Source organism: Stenella coeruleoalba (assembly GCF_951394435.1).
Source record: "Stenella coeruleoalba genome assembly, chromosome: 17".
Classification (NCBI taxonomy): Eukaryota; Metazoa; Chordata; class Mammalia; order Artiodactyla; family Delphinidae; genus Stenella; species Stenella coeruleoalba.
In genome coordinates this window covers 36,821,334-36,837,106 of record NC_137163.1, presented here as the reverse complement: position 1 = coordinate 36,837,106, position 15,773 = coordinate 36,821,334, and the positions used below count along the sequence as shown (strand labels likewise).

General features: G+C 39.7%; 1 protein-coding gene across 4 annotated transcripts in view; it reads right to left on the bottom strand.

The window, feature by feature from the left end:
• STK3 (serine/threonine kinase 3) overlaps positions 1-13,642 on the bottom strand; it is a 321,854-nt gene extending 308,212 nt beyond the window's left edge. For all 4 annotated transcript variants that reach the window (XR_013824586.1, XR_013824587.1, XR_013824588.1 and 1 more), the window contains exon 1: positions 13,437-13,642. Coding sequence is in view for 1 of the 4 variants with exons in the window: in XM_079901744.1 (XP_079757870.1) it covers positions 13,437-13,462 (26 nt within the window). In the remaining 3 variants the exon portion in view is untranslated. The remainder of the gene's footprint in view (positions 1-13,436) is intronic.
• Between the last annotated feature and the right edge of the window lie 2,131 nt (positions 13,643-15,773).

Genomic DNA, 15,773 nt, shown 5'->3' with positions numbered 1-15,773 from the left:
CCTTAAAAGTAAGCCTGAAATCTGATCAGATCACTAGTAGTGTTATCTGTCTTGGATTCTTTTATTTTCTCTTTTTCATTTAAGAAAAGAAGAAACTAGGTCACCTGAAACATTTAGAGGTGGGAAAGAAGTGAGGCTGGTTATTAGGATAACAGTGGGTCAAATGGTAACCAGTGTAAGATAGGGAGAACACAAAACTAGAAGTCCACTCTAAATAGTCTCTACCACAGAATTTGTCTATATATGTCCAATTTCTGACTCAAACTTAGAAGCATAAATGTATGGTAGAGATATTATCCAGGGAAAGAAGTGCAAAACTGCCGGTGCCATCACAATTTTTGATAGATTAGCCCATAGTTTGAAAGAATGAGTCAGTTTTCCTATCTGTAAATAAAACACTATTTTATTTTATTTACTTTTTTTAACATCTTTATTGGGGTATAATTGCTTTACAATGCTGTGTTAGTTTCTGCCCCATAACAAAGTGTATCAGTTATACATATACATATGTTCCCATATCTCTTCCCACTTGCGTCTCCCTCCCTCCCACCCTCCCTATCCCACCCCTCCAGGTGGTCACAAAGCACAGAGCCGATATCCCTGTGCCATGCGGCTGCTTCCCACTAGCTATCTACCTTACGTTTGTTAGTGTGTATATGTCCATGACTCTCTCTCGCCCTGTCACAGCTCACCCTTCCCCCTCCCCATATCCTCAAGTCCGTTCTCCAGTAGGTCTGTGTCTTTATTCCTGTCTTACCCCTAGGTTCTTCATGACATTTTTTTTCTTCTTAAATTCCATATATACGTGTTAGCATATGGTATTTGTCTTTTTCTTTCTGACTTACTTCACTCTGTATGACAGACTCTAGGTCTATCCACCTCATTACAAATAGCTCAATTTCGTTTCTTTTTACGACTGAGTAATATTCCATTGTATATATGTGCCACATCTTCTTTATCCATTCATCCGATGATGGGCACTTAGATTGTTTCCATCTCCGGGCTATTGTAAATAGAGCTGCAATGAACATTTTGGTACATGACTCTTTTTGAATTTTGGTTTTCTCAGGGTATATGCCCAGTAGTGGGATTGCTGGGTCATATGGTAGTTCTATTTGTGGCTGAACCAATTCACATTCCCACCAGCAGTGCAAGAGTGTTCCCTTTTCTCCACACCCTCTCCAGCATTTATTGTTTCTAGATTTTTTGATGATGGCCATTCTGAATGGTGTGAAATGATATCTCATTGTAGTTTTGATTTGCATTTCTCTAATGATGAATGATGTTGAGCATTCTTTCATGTGTTTGTTGGCAGTCTGTATATCTTCTTTGGAGAAATGTCTATTTAGGTTTTCTGCCCATTTTTGGATTGGGTTGTTTGTTTTTTAGTTATTGAGCTGCTTGTAAATTTTGGAGATTAATCCTTTGTCAGTTGTTTCATTTGCAAATATTTTCTCCCATTCTGAGGGTTGTCTTTTGGTCTTGTTTATGGTTTCCTTTGCTGTGCAAAAGCTTTGAAGTTTCATTAGGTTCCATTTGTTTATTTTTGTTTTTATTTCCATTACTCTAGGAGGTGGGTCAGAAAGGATCTTGCTGTGATTTATGTCATAGAGTGTTCTGCCTTTGTTTTCCTCTAAGAGTTTGATAGTTTCTGGCCTTACATTTAGGTCTTTAATCCATTTTGAGCTTATTTTTGTGTATGGTGTTAGGGAGTGATCTAATCTCATACTTTTACATGTATCTGTCCAGTTTTCCCAGCACCACTTACTGAAGAGGCTGTCCTTTCTCCACTGTACATCCTGCCTCCTTTATCAAAGATAAGGTGTCCATATGTGCGTGGGTTTATCTCTGGGCTTTCTATCCTGTTCCTGTTTCCTATCTTTCTGTTTTTGTGCCAGTACCATACTGTCTTGATTACTGTAGCTTTGTAGTATAGTCTGAAGTCAGGGAGCCTGATTCCTCCAGCTCCTTTTTTCGTTCTCAAGATTGCTTTGGCTATTCGGGGTCTTTTGTGTTTCCATACAAATTGCGAAATTTTTTGTTCTACTTCTGTGAAAAATGCCAGTGGTAGTTTGATAGGGATTGCATTGAATCTATAGATTGCTTTGGGTAGTAGAGTCATTTTCACATGTTGATTCTTCCAATCCAAGAACATGGTATATCTCTCCATCTATTTGTATCATCTTTAATTTCTTTCATCAGTGTCTTATAATTTTCTGCATACAGGTCTTTTGTCTCCTTAGGTAGCTTTATTCCTAGATATTTTATTCTTTTTGTTGCAATGGTAAATGGGAGTGTTTTCTTGATTTCCATTTCAGATTTTTCATCATTAGTATATAGGAATGCCAGAGATTTCTGTGCATTAATTTTGTATCCTGCTACTTTACCAAATTCATTGATTAGCTCTAGTAGTTTTCTGGTAGCATCTTTAGGATTTTCTATGTATAAAAACACTATTTTAAAATAACATCATATTAGTGCCCAGGTTGAGGTCTTGAAATACCATCTCTCACTAAAAGTAGGGCTTATTGGAAAAGGCTGATTCCCGATCTGGGACAGAAGACGGTCAAGATGAGCCCTGAATTTCTTATCACAGCATGGAGCAAAAAGCTGTCAAAAGACCGCTCAGGTCATGTTGTCTCCTGAAGGGATTCCCACTGATCAAAGATGGGACACTTTGAGCTTCAGCAAAAGTAACTGCAATGGATTAAATCCAACAAATATGTTTACATCCATCAGCTCATAATGGCATTTTAAAAAAGAGAAAAAAAATAATTGGTCCCCTTTGGAGGAAAACAGGGAACTGATTATCTTAAAAACAGGTAAATAAAGGGAAAGAATCAAGCATTTATCCCGTCTTTCCTTTACAAACTATACCACTGGGTAACCAGAGGATGAGAAAAGTGACTCTTTATAAAACCATTCCAACTAATAAATGAAAACAAAATGGTATATTTAGAATTTCACCATTTTGCAACACCCAACAAATTAACAGAAATAAGCATGAACCATCAACAGCTGCTAACATCACAAAAAAGAGAGGCAACCAGACATTGTCTCATATAGTCTTGCCAAACACCACCTATAATAATGCCTAAGGGACTGACTTGAGCCTGATCCAGTCTCTGGATCCAGCTGCCCATTTGCAGGAAATATGGAAGACAAAGGAACATGCTGAACTGCGCTTTGAGCAAGCAATCAGCAAAATCCAGGCTGTGGAAAACTACAATTCAAACAGCCTGGGTCTTCAACAGGAAAAGGAAAAGAAAAAAGATGGAGGACCAACCTGAAGATTAAAAACGACAACTCATATAAATACTGTTTTTTAATCGGCAAGACTAACCTACAGTGTCTGGCAAGGTACATTTAAGTTATTAGTATAGAAGTCAGGATAATGGTTACATGTGGAAAGAGGTGGCTGTGATTGTGATGGAGCACTCAGAAGGGGCTTCCTGAGAGGGTGGCAAAATTCTGTTTCTTAACCTGATTGGTGATTATAAAGGTGTCTGACTTACAGTAATTCATCAAACCACACATTTGTTTTTTACTGATGTTTTATTTTGCAATAAAAAGATTTTTCTTAAATAACAGGTCACCCAAACAATTCAACACCTAACAAAGGCTTAATCTGTTTCCCATTCTCTAGTCTAATGAGGTGAAAACAAGAGGTTGAAAAAGGAAGTCAGTGCCCATCATTTCCTCCCTACCCACTTCCACTTCTAAGGGAACCACCTAATATCACATTTTGGGTGGAATAGATTCACATTCCTGAGAATGTGGAATTCTAAGAAAGAGATTATAGATACCTAACCTGTTCCTCTCCCAGCCTTTCCCCATCCCCCAAGCTGCTCAAACCCAAAACCTAGGAGCCAGAATTGATTCCTTCTTCCTCATTCCCCATATCTAATTTATCAGTAAGTCTTTCATTTCCAACTCCAAAACATAACTGAAATCTGTCCACTTCTCTCCATCTCCACTGACTTCACCATCTCTAACCAAGTGCAACAGCCTCCTCATTTGTTTGCCTGCTTTTATTCCTAACCCTCTACAATTTATTCTACCCAAAGCAACAAGAATGATCTTTTAAAAACATAAACTGCTTAAAATTCCACTTAAAACTCTTTAATGACAGCCCACTATACTGACTTAAATCCAAATTCCTTTCCATGGCCTGAATCATTGAATCCCTGCCCATCTCTCTGACCTCATCTCCAACCACTTCTCCCATTCTACAACCCAGCCACGGTGGCCTTATTTCAACTCCTCCCACACACTAAACTCTTTCCCACCTCCAGGTCTTCTCACAGCTTTTCCCTCTTCCTGGAATACTCTTTCCGGCTACTCACACAGAATACGTCTCAACCTCATGTTCACAGCTTAAGTACCTTCTCAGGAAGCAGGTTCCACCATTTTTCTCTATCAATACATACTACTTCTACCCTTCATAGCTCAAGCTCCAACTGGAGTGTATGTTCTATGAGGGCAAAGATTTCATCTGTTTCATTCAACAATGTACCCAGCAGCTGACATTTGAAAGGTAGTTAACAATTACTGAATATATGAATAAATGAACAAATTAATGAACTCAAGGATGACAGTCAATTGCTGCCATGAGCAATAATCAATGAGTAAAAGAAGTCAGTTTTTAGAAAGAAACAGGAGAATGGGGTAACCCAGCAAATGGGAAAAATAATGCGGCTCCAGGGAGAAAGAGTCAAGGAAATTAACTGCCTATTCTCTTTAATTTATGCTTGCTTCAAATATGTAAAAAGTTCACCTAAATTTCAAAAATAATTTTAATTTGCATTCCTTTCCAATTACAGAACTCTAGGTCCCATGATTTCAGAAAACCAAAAATTCTAAAAATGAAAAAATGATCTGCAACCTAAAAGTCCATCAACAGATGAATGGATAAAGAAGATGTAGTATACATACACACAATGGAATATTACTCAGCCATAAAAAGAATGAAATAATGCCATTTTTAGCAACATGAATGGATCTAGAAATTATAGTATTAAGTGAAGTAAGTCAGGTGAAGACAAATATCATATGATATCACTTATATGTAGAATCTAAAGAAATGATACAAATGAACTTATTTACAAAACAGAAGTGGACTCACATATAGAAAACAAACTTAAGGTTACCAAAGGGGATGGGGGGGCATAAATTAGGAGTTTGGGATTAATATATACACACTACTGTATGTAAAATAGGTAAACAACAAGGACCTACTGTACAGCACAGAGAACTATACTCAATATCTTGTAATAACCTATAATGGAAAAGAATATGAAAAAGAATATATATGTGTGTGTGCATATAACTGAATCACTTTGCTGTACACTCGAAACTAACATAATATTGTAAATTAACTATACTTCAATTTTTTTTTAAAGTAGGGATATAGAAAGCAATTGCTAAGGCAAAAAACAAAAGATGATCTAGACAGAGAATAACATTCTATATTTTGAATACATGACAGAAACTACTCATCCTTAGAATCACATATGCTCAACGATTTCCCCATTTGTAAGTGTATCAAGATACTAATATTTATATCAACATATCTGAAAAATTTACTCTATTTTATCTCCTTATTAAGATGTCTGGTATTATATAAAATCTATAGACTAACTCAGAACCCACATATAGTACTACCACATGTACACCTATATTAATTATCATTAATGCTAAGAGCTTCCTGTTAATTCTCATTTTGCTACAAAGTCATTTTTAAAGATATGTCCTTTGATGTACTATTAAGAAGTTCAAGGTAATCTGCACCTTAATTTCATGGCATGCAAGCAATGGACTTATTTTTAATTTTTATACATGTCTGTTTACATATTTGTTACTTCATTTATTCAACTTGAGACTGTGTAGAGAAAACAATTGTAATAAGACATTTCAAATATAGAATCTTTGTTCTACAATATGAGCTAAAAAACTTCTTGAACTTAGAGTAACCCTAACATATGAGGCAACTCAAATAAAATCACAACAAAAAAGCAGCTTGGGACAAATAAAAAAGAAAATTTCTTATCAGGTAGTATCAATTTTCACTTTAGAAGAAAAAATCTAAAGACCTCTGGTAGATAGAGAGGGTGGAGCTGTTAGGGAGTCAGAAGTTGATGTCATCTTAATTACAGTGGGATATTTCCAGTGTACAGGGTCATTCTACACCAGAAAGCAAAAGAGCCTTTGCCTCAAAGAAATCTTCATGTATTATATTTGCCTTTATAAACTCTGTCAGACACCATGGATAATCATTTTCCATTTTCCCATACCTTAATTGGGACATATATACAGTGTTCAAAATACAGTAGTTTTTAAATAATGGTTTCCTCTCTCCCCTTCCCCTCTTCCCTTTTTAGAATCTTAAAAGAATATCTCTATTGTATGCATAGCTTGTTACAATTATACCACTCCGGATTCCTTTGGCAATACCATCATCAGGAATGGTGCTGGAAATGAAATCCATTTCCTCACTGTCACAACTACATACACCAACAATGTTTTTCAAACTGCAGATCGCAGCTGATTAGTAGGTCATGAAAATGATTTGGTGGGTCATGACCAGCAATTTTTCAATGAACTAGAACAGAACAGAAAATAGAAAAGTACCAGAGAACATCACACATAGTTCATTCCATGAAACTTCTGTTTTTGGGTCTCATCATCAATATTAAAAAAAAAAAAAGAGAGACAGTGAAAGCCATAATATATGATGGCCTGAAGTGACAGTACCCCTAGTTCTACAGAGACTTCCTTGAAACTAGAAAAACTAAATTCTAAGCACTTTTCCTCCCTTATAACCAAACAAGAAGTGCTCAATTTAAACCCATTATTTTTAAAGCTTTACTAATACACATTTCTGGAATGACCACTGGAATTTTCTGGGATTACTTCAGAAAAACAAACTTCAACCTAGCTGTGTTTAACACACATTTACCTTTTTATTTATGTTTCTAACAAATTCTTTTGTACCAATACATGCTATATCTCAGCCCCTTAAAGAACAATGGATAAGTTAATCATTGCCTACAGTTGACTAAAGACTGAGTTTATCTCCTGTCTTAATGTACAACGGAAGACTGCTCACCAGGAACTGCTCCAGATGCTGTCATGCTCCCTCTCTCTAGGAAGGAAGAGCCAGTTGATTTTTCCCATCTACAGGGCCTAAATCAATTCTAATGGAGCTGGTGCCACCCCAAATTAACCAAGAAAAGCCAAAGGGAGGACAGATATGCTTTAGGGACCAAGTCATTAATGCAAAGAGATGCTCCTGTTCGCTGGATTCTTCTCTCACTGATTACTTAGAACACCTCCTCCATTTGCCTGCCACTGAAGTTGGAAGCTTCCCCCAGGGCCAACCCACTGAGGCCGCTGCTTTTGTTTAAGAGTTCTAAGAATTCATCTTCTCAAGGTCAACTGGAGTTCTCCACTTAGTGAACCTCTCCGATAATAAACACACAAGAATTTTACTTTCTAACGTTCCAAGGACACTGAATTAGGCATACAGACATAAAATGAAGCCCATTATTTTCTCACTGCAATATCTTCATGATTTTCCTGACACCCTACTATCTACTTATCTGGTTTGTTGCTTTGTCCCACCCAACTCAATTCCTGAGAGTTTTCCCTGTTGTCTTTTTACCTCTGTTCCTAATTTCCAGCCTAAGGTCAGAGCCACTGATGCTACAGACTGATGTGGGCTCTTCATGCTGAGGAACATATGAATACCTTCTACTTTACCCTTCTGTATCTTTGTCACTTTACCTTGGATTTTTCATTCCATAATCTTATCTTTTTTTTTTGCGGCACGCAGGCCTCTCATTGTTGTGGCCTCTCCCGTTGCGGAGCACAGGCTCCAGACGCGCAGGCCCAGCAGCCACGGCTCACGGGCCCAGCCGCTCCGCGGCATGCGGGATCCTCCCAGACCGGGGCACAAACCCATGTCCCCTGCATCGGCAGGCGGACCCTCAAGCACTGCGCCACCAGGGAAGCCCCATAATCTATCTTTTGACTGATAATCCATTCATTCATAGCAACACTTTGCCTTATAAAATGATTGCTTTCTTACCTTCACTCTTCATTTGTGTGAATGCACTTTGTAATCCTAACATGTTGACTTCGATCTTAACTTCACTTTCTCCAAACTAACCACCTCTTTACACTATTAAAAAAAAAACTGCCACAGAATCCAACTATAGCTTAAATCATAGAACTCTCAAAGGAACCCTCCTACACTGTTGGTGGGAATGTAAATTGGTACAGCCACTATGGAGAACAGTATGGGAGTTCCTTCAAAAACTAAAAACAGGGCTTCCGCGGTAGCACAGTGGTTAAGAATCCGCCTGCCGATGCAGGGGACATGGGTTCAAGCCCTAGTCCGGGAAGATCCCACATGCCACGGAGCAACTAAGCCCGTGCGTCACAACTACTGAGCCTGCGTGCTCTAGGGCCCATGCTCCACAACAAGAGAAGCCACTGCAATGAGAAGCATGTGCACCGCAACAAAGAGTAGCCCCCACTCGCCGCCACTAGAGAAAACCTGTGTGCAGCAACAAGGACCCAATGCAGCCAAAAATAAATAATTAAATAAAATTTTTTAAAAAAAGCAAAAAGCTAAAATCATAGCTACCATATGGCCCTGCAATCCCACTCCTGGGCATATATCTGGAGAAAAACATGGTCCAAAAGGATACATGCGCCCCAAAGTTCATTGCAGCACTGTTTACAATAGCCAAGACATAGAAGCAACCTAAATGTCCATCAACAGAGGAATGGATAAAGAAGATGTGGTACATATATACAATGGAATATTACTCGGCCATTAAAAAGAATGCAATAATGCCATTTGCAGCAACATGGATGGACCTAGAGATTGTCATACTGAGTGAAGTCAGACAGAAAGAGAAATATCATATGATACCCCTTATATGCAGAATCTAAAAAGAAATGATACAAATGAACTTATTTACAAAACAGAAACAGACTCACAGACTTAGAGAACGAACTTATGGTTACCAGGGGGGAAGGATGGGAGGAAGGGATAGTCAGGGAGTATGGGATCAACATGTACACACTGCTATATTTAAAATGGATAACCAACAAGGACCTACTGTAGAGCATAGGGAACTCTGCTCAATGTTATGTGGCAGCCTGGATGGGAGGGGAGTTTGGGGGAGAATGGATACATGTATATATATGGCTGAGTCGCTTTGCTGTGCACCTGAAACTATCACAACATTGTTAATTGACTATACTCCAATATAAAATAAAAAGTTTAAAAAATAAATAAACAAAATTTAAAAAGAACTCTCCTTATCTTGAGAGTAAATATGCTTCAGTAGCTTACTCTCTTATTATCCTTCCAGTGTTTTCACTGTTCCAAACCAACTTGTCCTCTAAGTAAACCTCTATTAATAGATTTTAAATAACAATTAATCCTATAACCTAACGGAAACAAAGCCTATCTGGTAAAATATATCTCACGAACAATGGTTTTCTTTACTCGCTTTGACTAGTACTGTATATAACTACCCTCCCTCCAGCAGCCAGCGCTCTCATGCTGCCCACCTGTCTATCACAGAGAACCACCTCCCCTTCTATGAATGTTCTACTTGGAGAAGACCCCATGTTTGGTCACCTCCCTTTCTACCTATCAAAACTTACCTATTCTGTGGTCATTTTGCTGTCACCTAGTACTACCCCTACAAAGAAATCTGATAAACTCAAAGTACCAAAATGCTAATAATTAATAACCATTTAATGGATTTCCCTTCCCAGAATGACTTAATTTTAATAAGGATTTCTGAAGACCTCTGTGACAAACAATTAAGGAAATCTGGGGAATCTAAAAGCCATTCTGATCCTCAAGTTAGTGACATAGCTGACCACATCTACTGCCTATGTTTAACACGAGCCTTGTTGAGGACACCAAATCAATAATGCGAGGATAAGAGGGACCTTACAGATCATCTAATCCCTAGATTCTCAGATCTGGTTGCACAGTTGGAATCTCCAACTCCCAGAGGAGAAGAATGATACCCAAAGAAGCAAATTTCAAAGTCAGTTACAAAGCTGGGCCTAACACCCAGGCCTAATGCTATGTCAGATATATATGAACAACAGGCTAAAAGTATAAAGCCATGTATGGGAATGACACATACCCAATTCAGAACAGTGACAACCCTTTGGGGGATGGGGAGGGAATGCAATTGAGAACAGATATACTTAGGGGGCTTCAACTATATTGGGAATATTTTAAGCTGGGTAGTGATATGTAAGTATTTACTAAATTTGTCCCCATTATCTTTTGGGTGTCTAAAATTTTGTAATTAAAAAAAGGACAATTTGAAGATGGATACTCAAATGGATATCATATTAGGAATAAAAAGAAATATCTTAGGCTAGGAAGTACTCAAATAAGATACTGCATGAAACAGGCCTTGAACAAAACACAGATTACTAGCAAAAAAATAACACAAATTTTCTAAAGGAAAAGCATGAAAAAAGGCAAAGCTGAGAGTACCCACAGCCTATAACCTAAATAAAGAACAATAGGGAAACTTTGGAAGGACAGATTCAGCTTGGATAAGTAACAAAAGGCTGGGGGTTAAGGTTGAGATCAAGTGATAGGGGCCTTGGGTACTAAGTCAACTAAAAAAATCAATCCAAAAATAAAGGAGTAGCATGACTGAAGTGATGTTTTAGCAAAACAATCAGAAGCCATGTGCAGGATGAACTAAAGCAGTGTTCTATGGATCATTAGGAGGTTCTGTGGGACACCAAAAGGGGACTAGAAGGAGGTAAGGCGCTGGCAACTAGGTTCTGGCGCCCTGCCCCTACTCCAAAGAGAGCCCTTCTGCTGTTAAAATGTTTCTGCTGTTAAAATTTTTTGATAATCACTGGACCACAATGCCCAATTGGAAGGCACTGCTATAAATCAACTGTGAGGGTCTTAAAACCCTGGAATGAGATAGTAGTATTGGGAACGAAAGGGGCGGGGGGGAAAATGAATCCACAGACTTTTTGATGGAAAATTTGATAGGATCTAATGTTAAACTAAATAGGATAATGAAAGAATGGCTCTACACGAAGAAAAAACAAAAATACTAACTGAGAAGCAGCTATTGGTCATACAGACTTGAGCATCAGCAACATATATGTGACCATGTAAAAATGTATGGGCCCTAAGGAAGAGCTACTCACAGCAGAAAAGCAAAGTGGCCTTCTTACACAGATTAAAAACAGAACAAAGGGGACCAGAAGATTATAGAAAGAGGTGACCACGGAATGCTAAGAAAGCAAGCATAGTTTCAAAAAGAGGCATCACTGTACACAATGAGCGGGTGCACAGCCCTTGCAGCCAATCAGACCCAGGGTTCTGGCACCTCCTCCACCTGCCCAACTTATTTAATCTCTCCAAGCTTCATTTAATGAGTCAAATATAAACTAACAACTACCATTATTGAACATATCATGAAGCACTGTGCTAAGTGCTTTACATCTGACCTCATTTACTCCAAAACACATTTTACAGATTAAGAAATTAAATTTAGAACTAGCATAGTAAATTGCAGAGCCAGGATTCCTATTTCTTGAGACAATAAAGTAAAAGAATGTATATATAAAATTCCTGGCAAATAGTAAGACCTCAAAAAATGGTAGCTATATTTCATTATTAGAGGGTAATGATTAAGAGGAGCAACACAAAAATTCACTGTCAGTTATCTCTGTCGTAGCCTTCCATGTGGCAAACCCCCCTAGTGACCTCATCTATAAAAACAGGATTAATGTCTGTAATCCAACCTACTCAGCAGGGTTGCTATAAGGATTAAATGATATTATGAAAAAGAAAATGCTATGAAAAAAATTTTAAGAGATACTCAAATATATGGGATTGTCACATATCTTTTGCTCTTTAGAAATGCCTTCCTGGATGAACATGTCTCTCTGAAGAGAGCTAAAAATAACTCTCTTAAATGTGCAACCACCACTTTGAAGGTATAAGTCACCATGGAACAGTGATATATACCACCCACCCCTCCCCCAACCCCTCCAGGTTCTCTAATGTCCCTGCAAGGCAGGCGTTCTCTTACGTCTATAGTGAAACTCTGATAACTCAGAATAGAGCTAATCAATACAGAGAACTTGTACTCCAATTCAGAGTTATTCAACTTGGCCTTATGGTACTATCTTGGAGGTGCCCCTTACAGTTCTTCCAAAACAAGATGGGGGAAACACTGATTCCAGTTTTCTTCTATAGTATTAAAACTGGGTGCCAAATCAATATTAGAATTGGGATATTTTAAAATGCCAGAAAAGAATCTATCAAGGGCTCTGATAGCAGGTGTCTTTTGGAAACTCCTCCACAACCCCCCTTTTTCACCTGAACAGATGGTTCCCAGACCTCAAGGCTCACATGTCTAGTCACACAATTCACAACAGCTCACAAAGTTCCTACCTTTTTAATTATTACATATTCCTGAATATACCACCTTTCATCTAAAGATCTCTAGTATCAAAACACTCTTCACTCTTCACAACAGCACTATGGGAGAGAGATTAGTACACTTATTTTATAAATTAAAAATGAGAGACTGAAGTTAAATGTTTTATCCAGCATCAGTTGATTGATTCATTCTTAAGGAGAAAATGCACATTATGAATTTATATCAATGGACAGCCTTGATTCAGCTTCACACGATCATTTCAAATACCAGTTCAAAAGTATCTACTGTGTACTCGTACACTTCCAATATAACAAAGAATAAATATAAACTAACAGTAAATACCAAAGCATCACTATTTTTACATGCTAAAAGAAAACCAAACCAAAAAAAAAAAAAACTATATGGCAGAGGGGTTCTAATTTAAGATTCCTACTGTCTTGCATCCATAAATACTTTTGAACTTGCGGAGGAAGGGGAGAGGAACACCTGTCAGTGCAGCATATCCACACTAAGTTTTACAAGGCTGTGTAGCTATTAATATTTAATTCCTTGAACTGTAAATAAACAACCCGCTTTCTCAAAAAAAAAAGGCAATATTATGGAAAACATTTGACAGGAAAGCCTACATGGTTGTAAGCAGCCCAATAATTTCCTAGTTTTACGTCTCCCAGTTCGTGAACTTGCCACGAGGGAAAACTCCACCCGCCCCAGGAGTCCGGCCGCCGGGCGCCCAGCGCTGCCCACCGACTCTCCACCCGCGCCAGGCCCGGCGGGCCGCGGGGGAAGCGAGGCTCGGCCTCCCCTCGGGCCCCCTCGCCCCACGGACAGATGCGGCTCGGCACTCGGACCCGCCTCGCGACCCCCGGCGCGCCCGGCTCAGGGCCCCACAGTCTGGGAGAGGTGTCTCGGTCCCCCCCAGGCCTAGCCGCCCCCGCCCCCCTCCTTCTCCCCACGCCCCGCGTTCGTTACCTCTTGGGCGCCGGCGGCTGCTCCATGGCGGCTGGGGGCAGAAGGAGGTACCAGGTGGCCGGCGAAGGTCGGAGCGGGCAAAGAGCCGGGGCACCGGCCGGCCGAGCCCGGGGAACCACAGAAGGAAACTCCAGGAACTCCAACCAACTTCCCCGTAACTCCGCAGCGGATCCCCCGCCCGCTGGCGAGTGCGGCGCCTCCCGGCCCGCCCCGCCCCTCGGCCGCCGGCCTCCGGCTGCGGGTGGGGAAGGGTGGGCGGAGCCATGCGCTGGAGAGGGTGACTGGTGGGCGGAGCCGAGGGCGGAGGGTGGGGCCGGTCCTAGTGCAGGGGAAAAAAGGAGCTGAGACTGGAAGGGCGAGAGGGTGAGGCCTAGTCAGGACCCAGAGCCTCTCTCTGCTGGCCTGGGGCACGTTGCTTTGAAGTGGCCCAAAGCTGCCGCTCCTCACTTGCCTTCATTGCTTTTGCCCCAGTCTGATTTGACTCATTTCTCTGGATTTCCCAAGGATACCTCCCAAACATCTTGAGCAGTCGTTTGAAGTACTGCTAACTGCCCACGCTCCCCTCTCTAGTTCTCATTATAATTATTGGTTATGTTTTCCCCCAGCCATCCCCCAGTAATAGGGATACTTCTGGAAATTCTTGTTTGATTTGATTGTGGACAAACTCCTCACAATAATTAGGTCTAATTACAAAGAAAATAATTACTGCAGTGAGATCTCTCATGCACTAGATTCAGTGTGCTGTGGCCTTACCAGCTGTTCAACTGGGTAACCTGGCAAAACTATCACAAATTATGGTGCATGGAAAAGTATTCAGTTAGACCCCTCCTTGCATCCATATTGTGCGTGTACCGCTTAACCTTAAATTTCATCTATAAATATCTTTCTTATGACCATACACAGCTGCTATGTAATGACTTTGCTTGTTTTTGTTAGAAATTGTCAAGATGTAGTATCATAGAGTTTTTTGAAGATTCGAGCAAAGAATATGAAGAGAATATTGTAAACATTAATCCAAATTACACTTGTCTATTAACAGTCTTTTTGCATTATTTTAAGTTTTGCTATGTAATAAACTTACATGATTTATTTTCAAACCATTATATTCTCCCCCAAACTTAGTTATTTTAAATTTGTTAAGACCATTCATTGTTGAAACCTAAAGTCAAATTCTGTGAACAAGAGAGATTATTACAGAATTTATACTTATTTGCATCTATTAAAGATCCACAGAATAACAGTTCGGAAGTAACAAGACAATCATTAAGATGTTAAAGCTAGGAAGAACCTTTGAAATTATTTCATTCTATCCCTCACTCTGTCCTCATCCCCAACACTGCTAGTCCCTTTGGGCCTATGGGTGGTAACAGTTCTGCAATTCCCAGATACCTCCTCTATTCTCTACATTCCCCTAGACCTCAACCCTCCTCATATGACCCTAATTTGAGTGTACCTTCAAAAGGGTTTCCTACTGGAACCCTAACTGAGACACCCATAAAGAAGGCTTGTGGAAGGAGGAGGAATAATATCAGAAAATAAATCTCTGCGGTCTCCCCTCAGTTTGAAAGGGAGAGGGCTAACAATTGTTGTATGACCCCAATGGGATCAGACACTTGGCCTACATGATCTCATTAAACCCTTAAAACTGCCTTGTTAGGTAGTTATTCCTGCTTTAGGTGAAGAAACTGAGGTTCAGATGGGTGGAGGGAATTACCCTAGGCCAAACAGAAAATCTGCATTCTAACTCATGCCTTTGTAACTCCAAAGCCATGCCTTATCCCACTGTAAGTCAGTCAATATATATTTACTGAGCACTTATGTATGCAGGCACTGTTCTCAGTGCTGGGGATTCATCAGTAAAGAAAATAGACAAAAAATTCCTGCCCTCATAGGGTTTACATTCTAGTTAGGGGAACATAATAAGACAAATAAGTAACTAATCAATAATGTTAGGTACTGAAAACTGGTCAGGAAGAAAAATAAAATGGGGAAAGGGAATATAAAGTGGAAACAAGGGGTGAAATTTAGAAAGGGTGGCCAGGGAAGGCCTTAAGGAGGAAGTATGGGGAGAGCCATGCAGATTGCTATAGGAAGAGAACTGTCAGGCCAAAGGAACAGTAAGTTCTGAGGCCTGAGGCCAGTGTGCCCGGTGTGTTCTGTGTTACTGAATAAAAGGAATTGTTTTTCTCCTGAATTACTCAGGAAAAAAAAAATTGTCTCAAGTATCTGTTTTAATTTGTGGAAAGCCAGCCTGAAGATTCCAAGAAGGAAAGAATAGAAATCATCATTCAACCTGCAAATGAGAGGCAACAGAATTCATGAACAGATAAAAGCTGT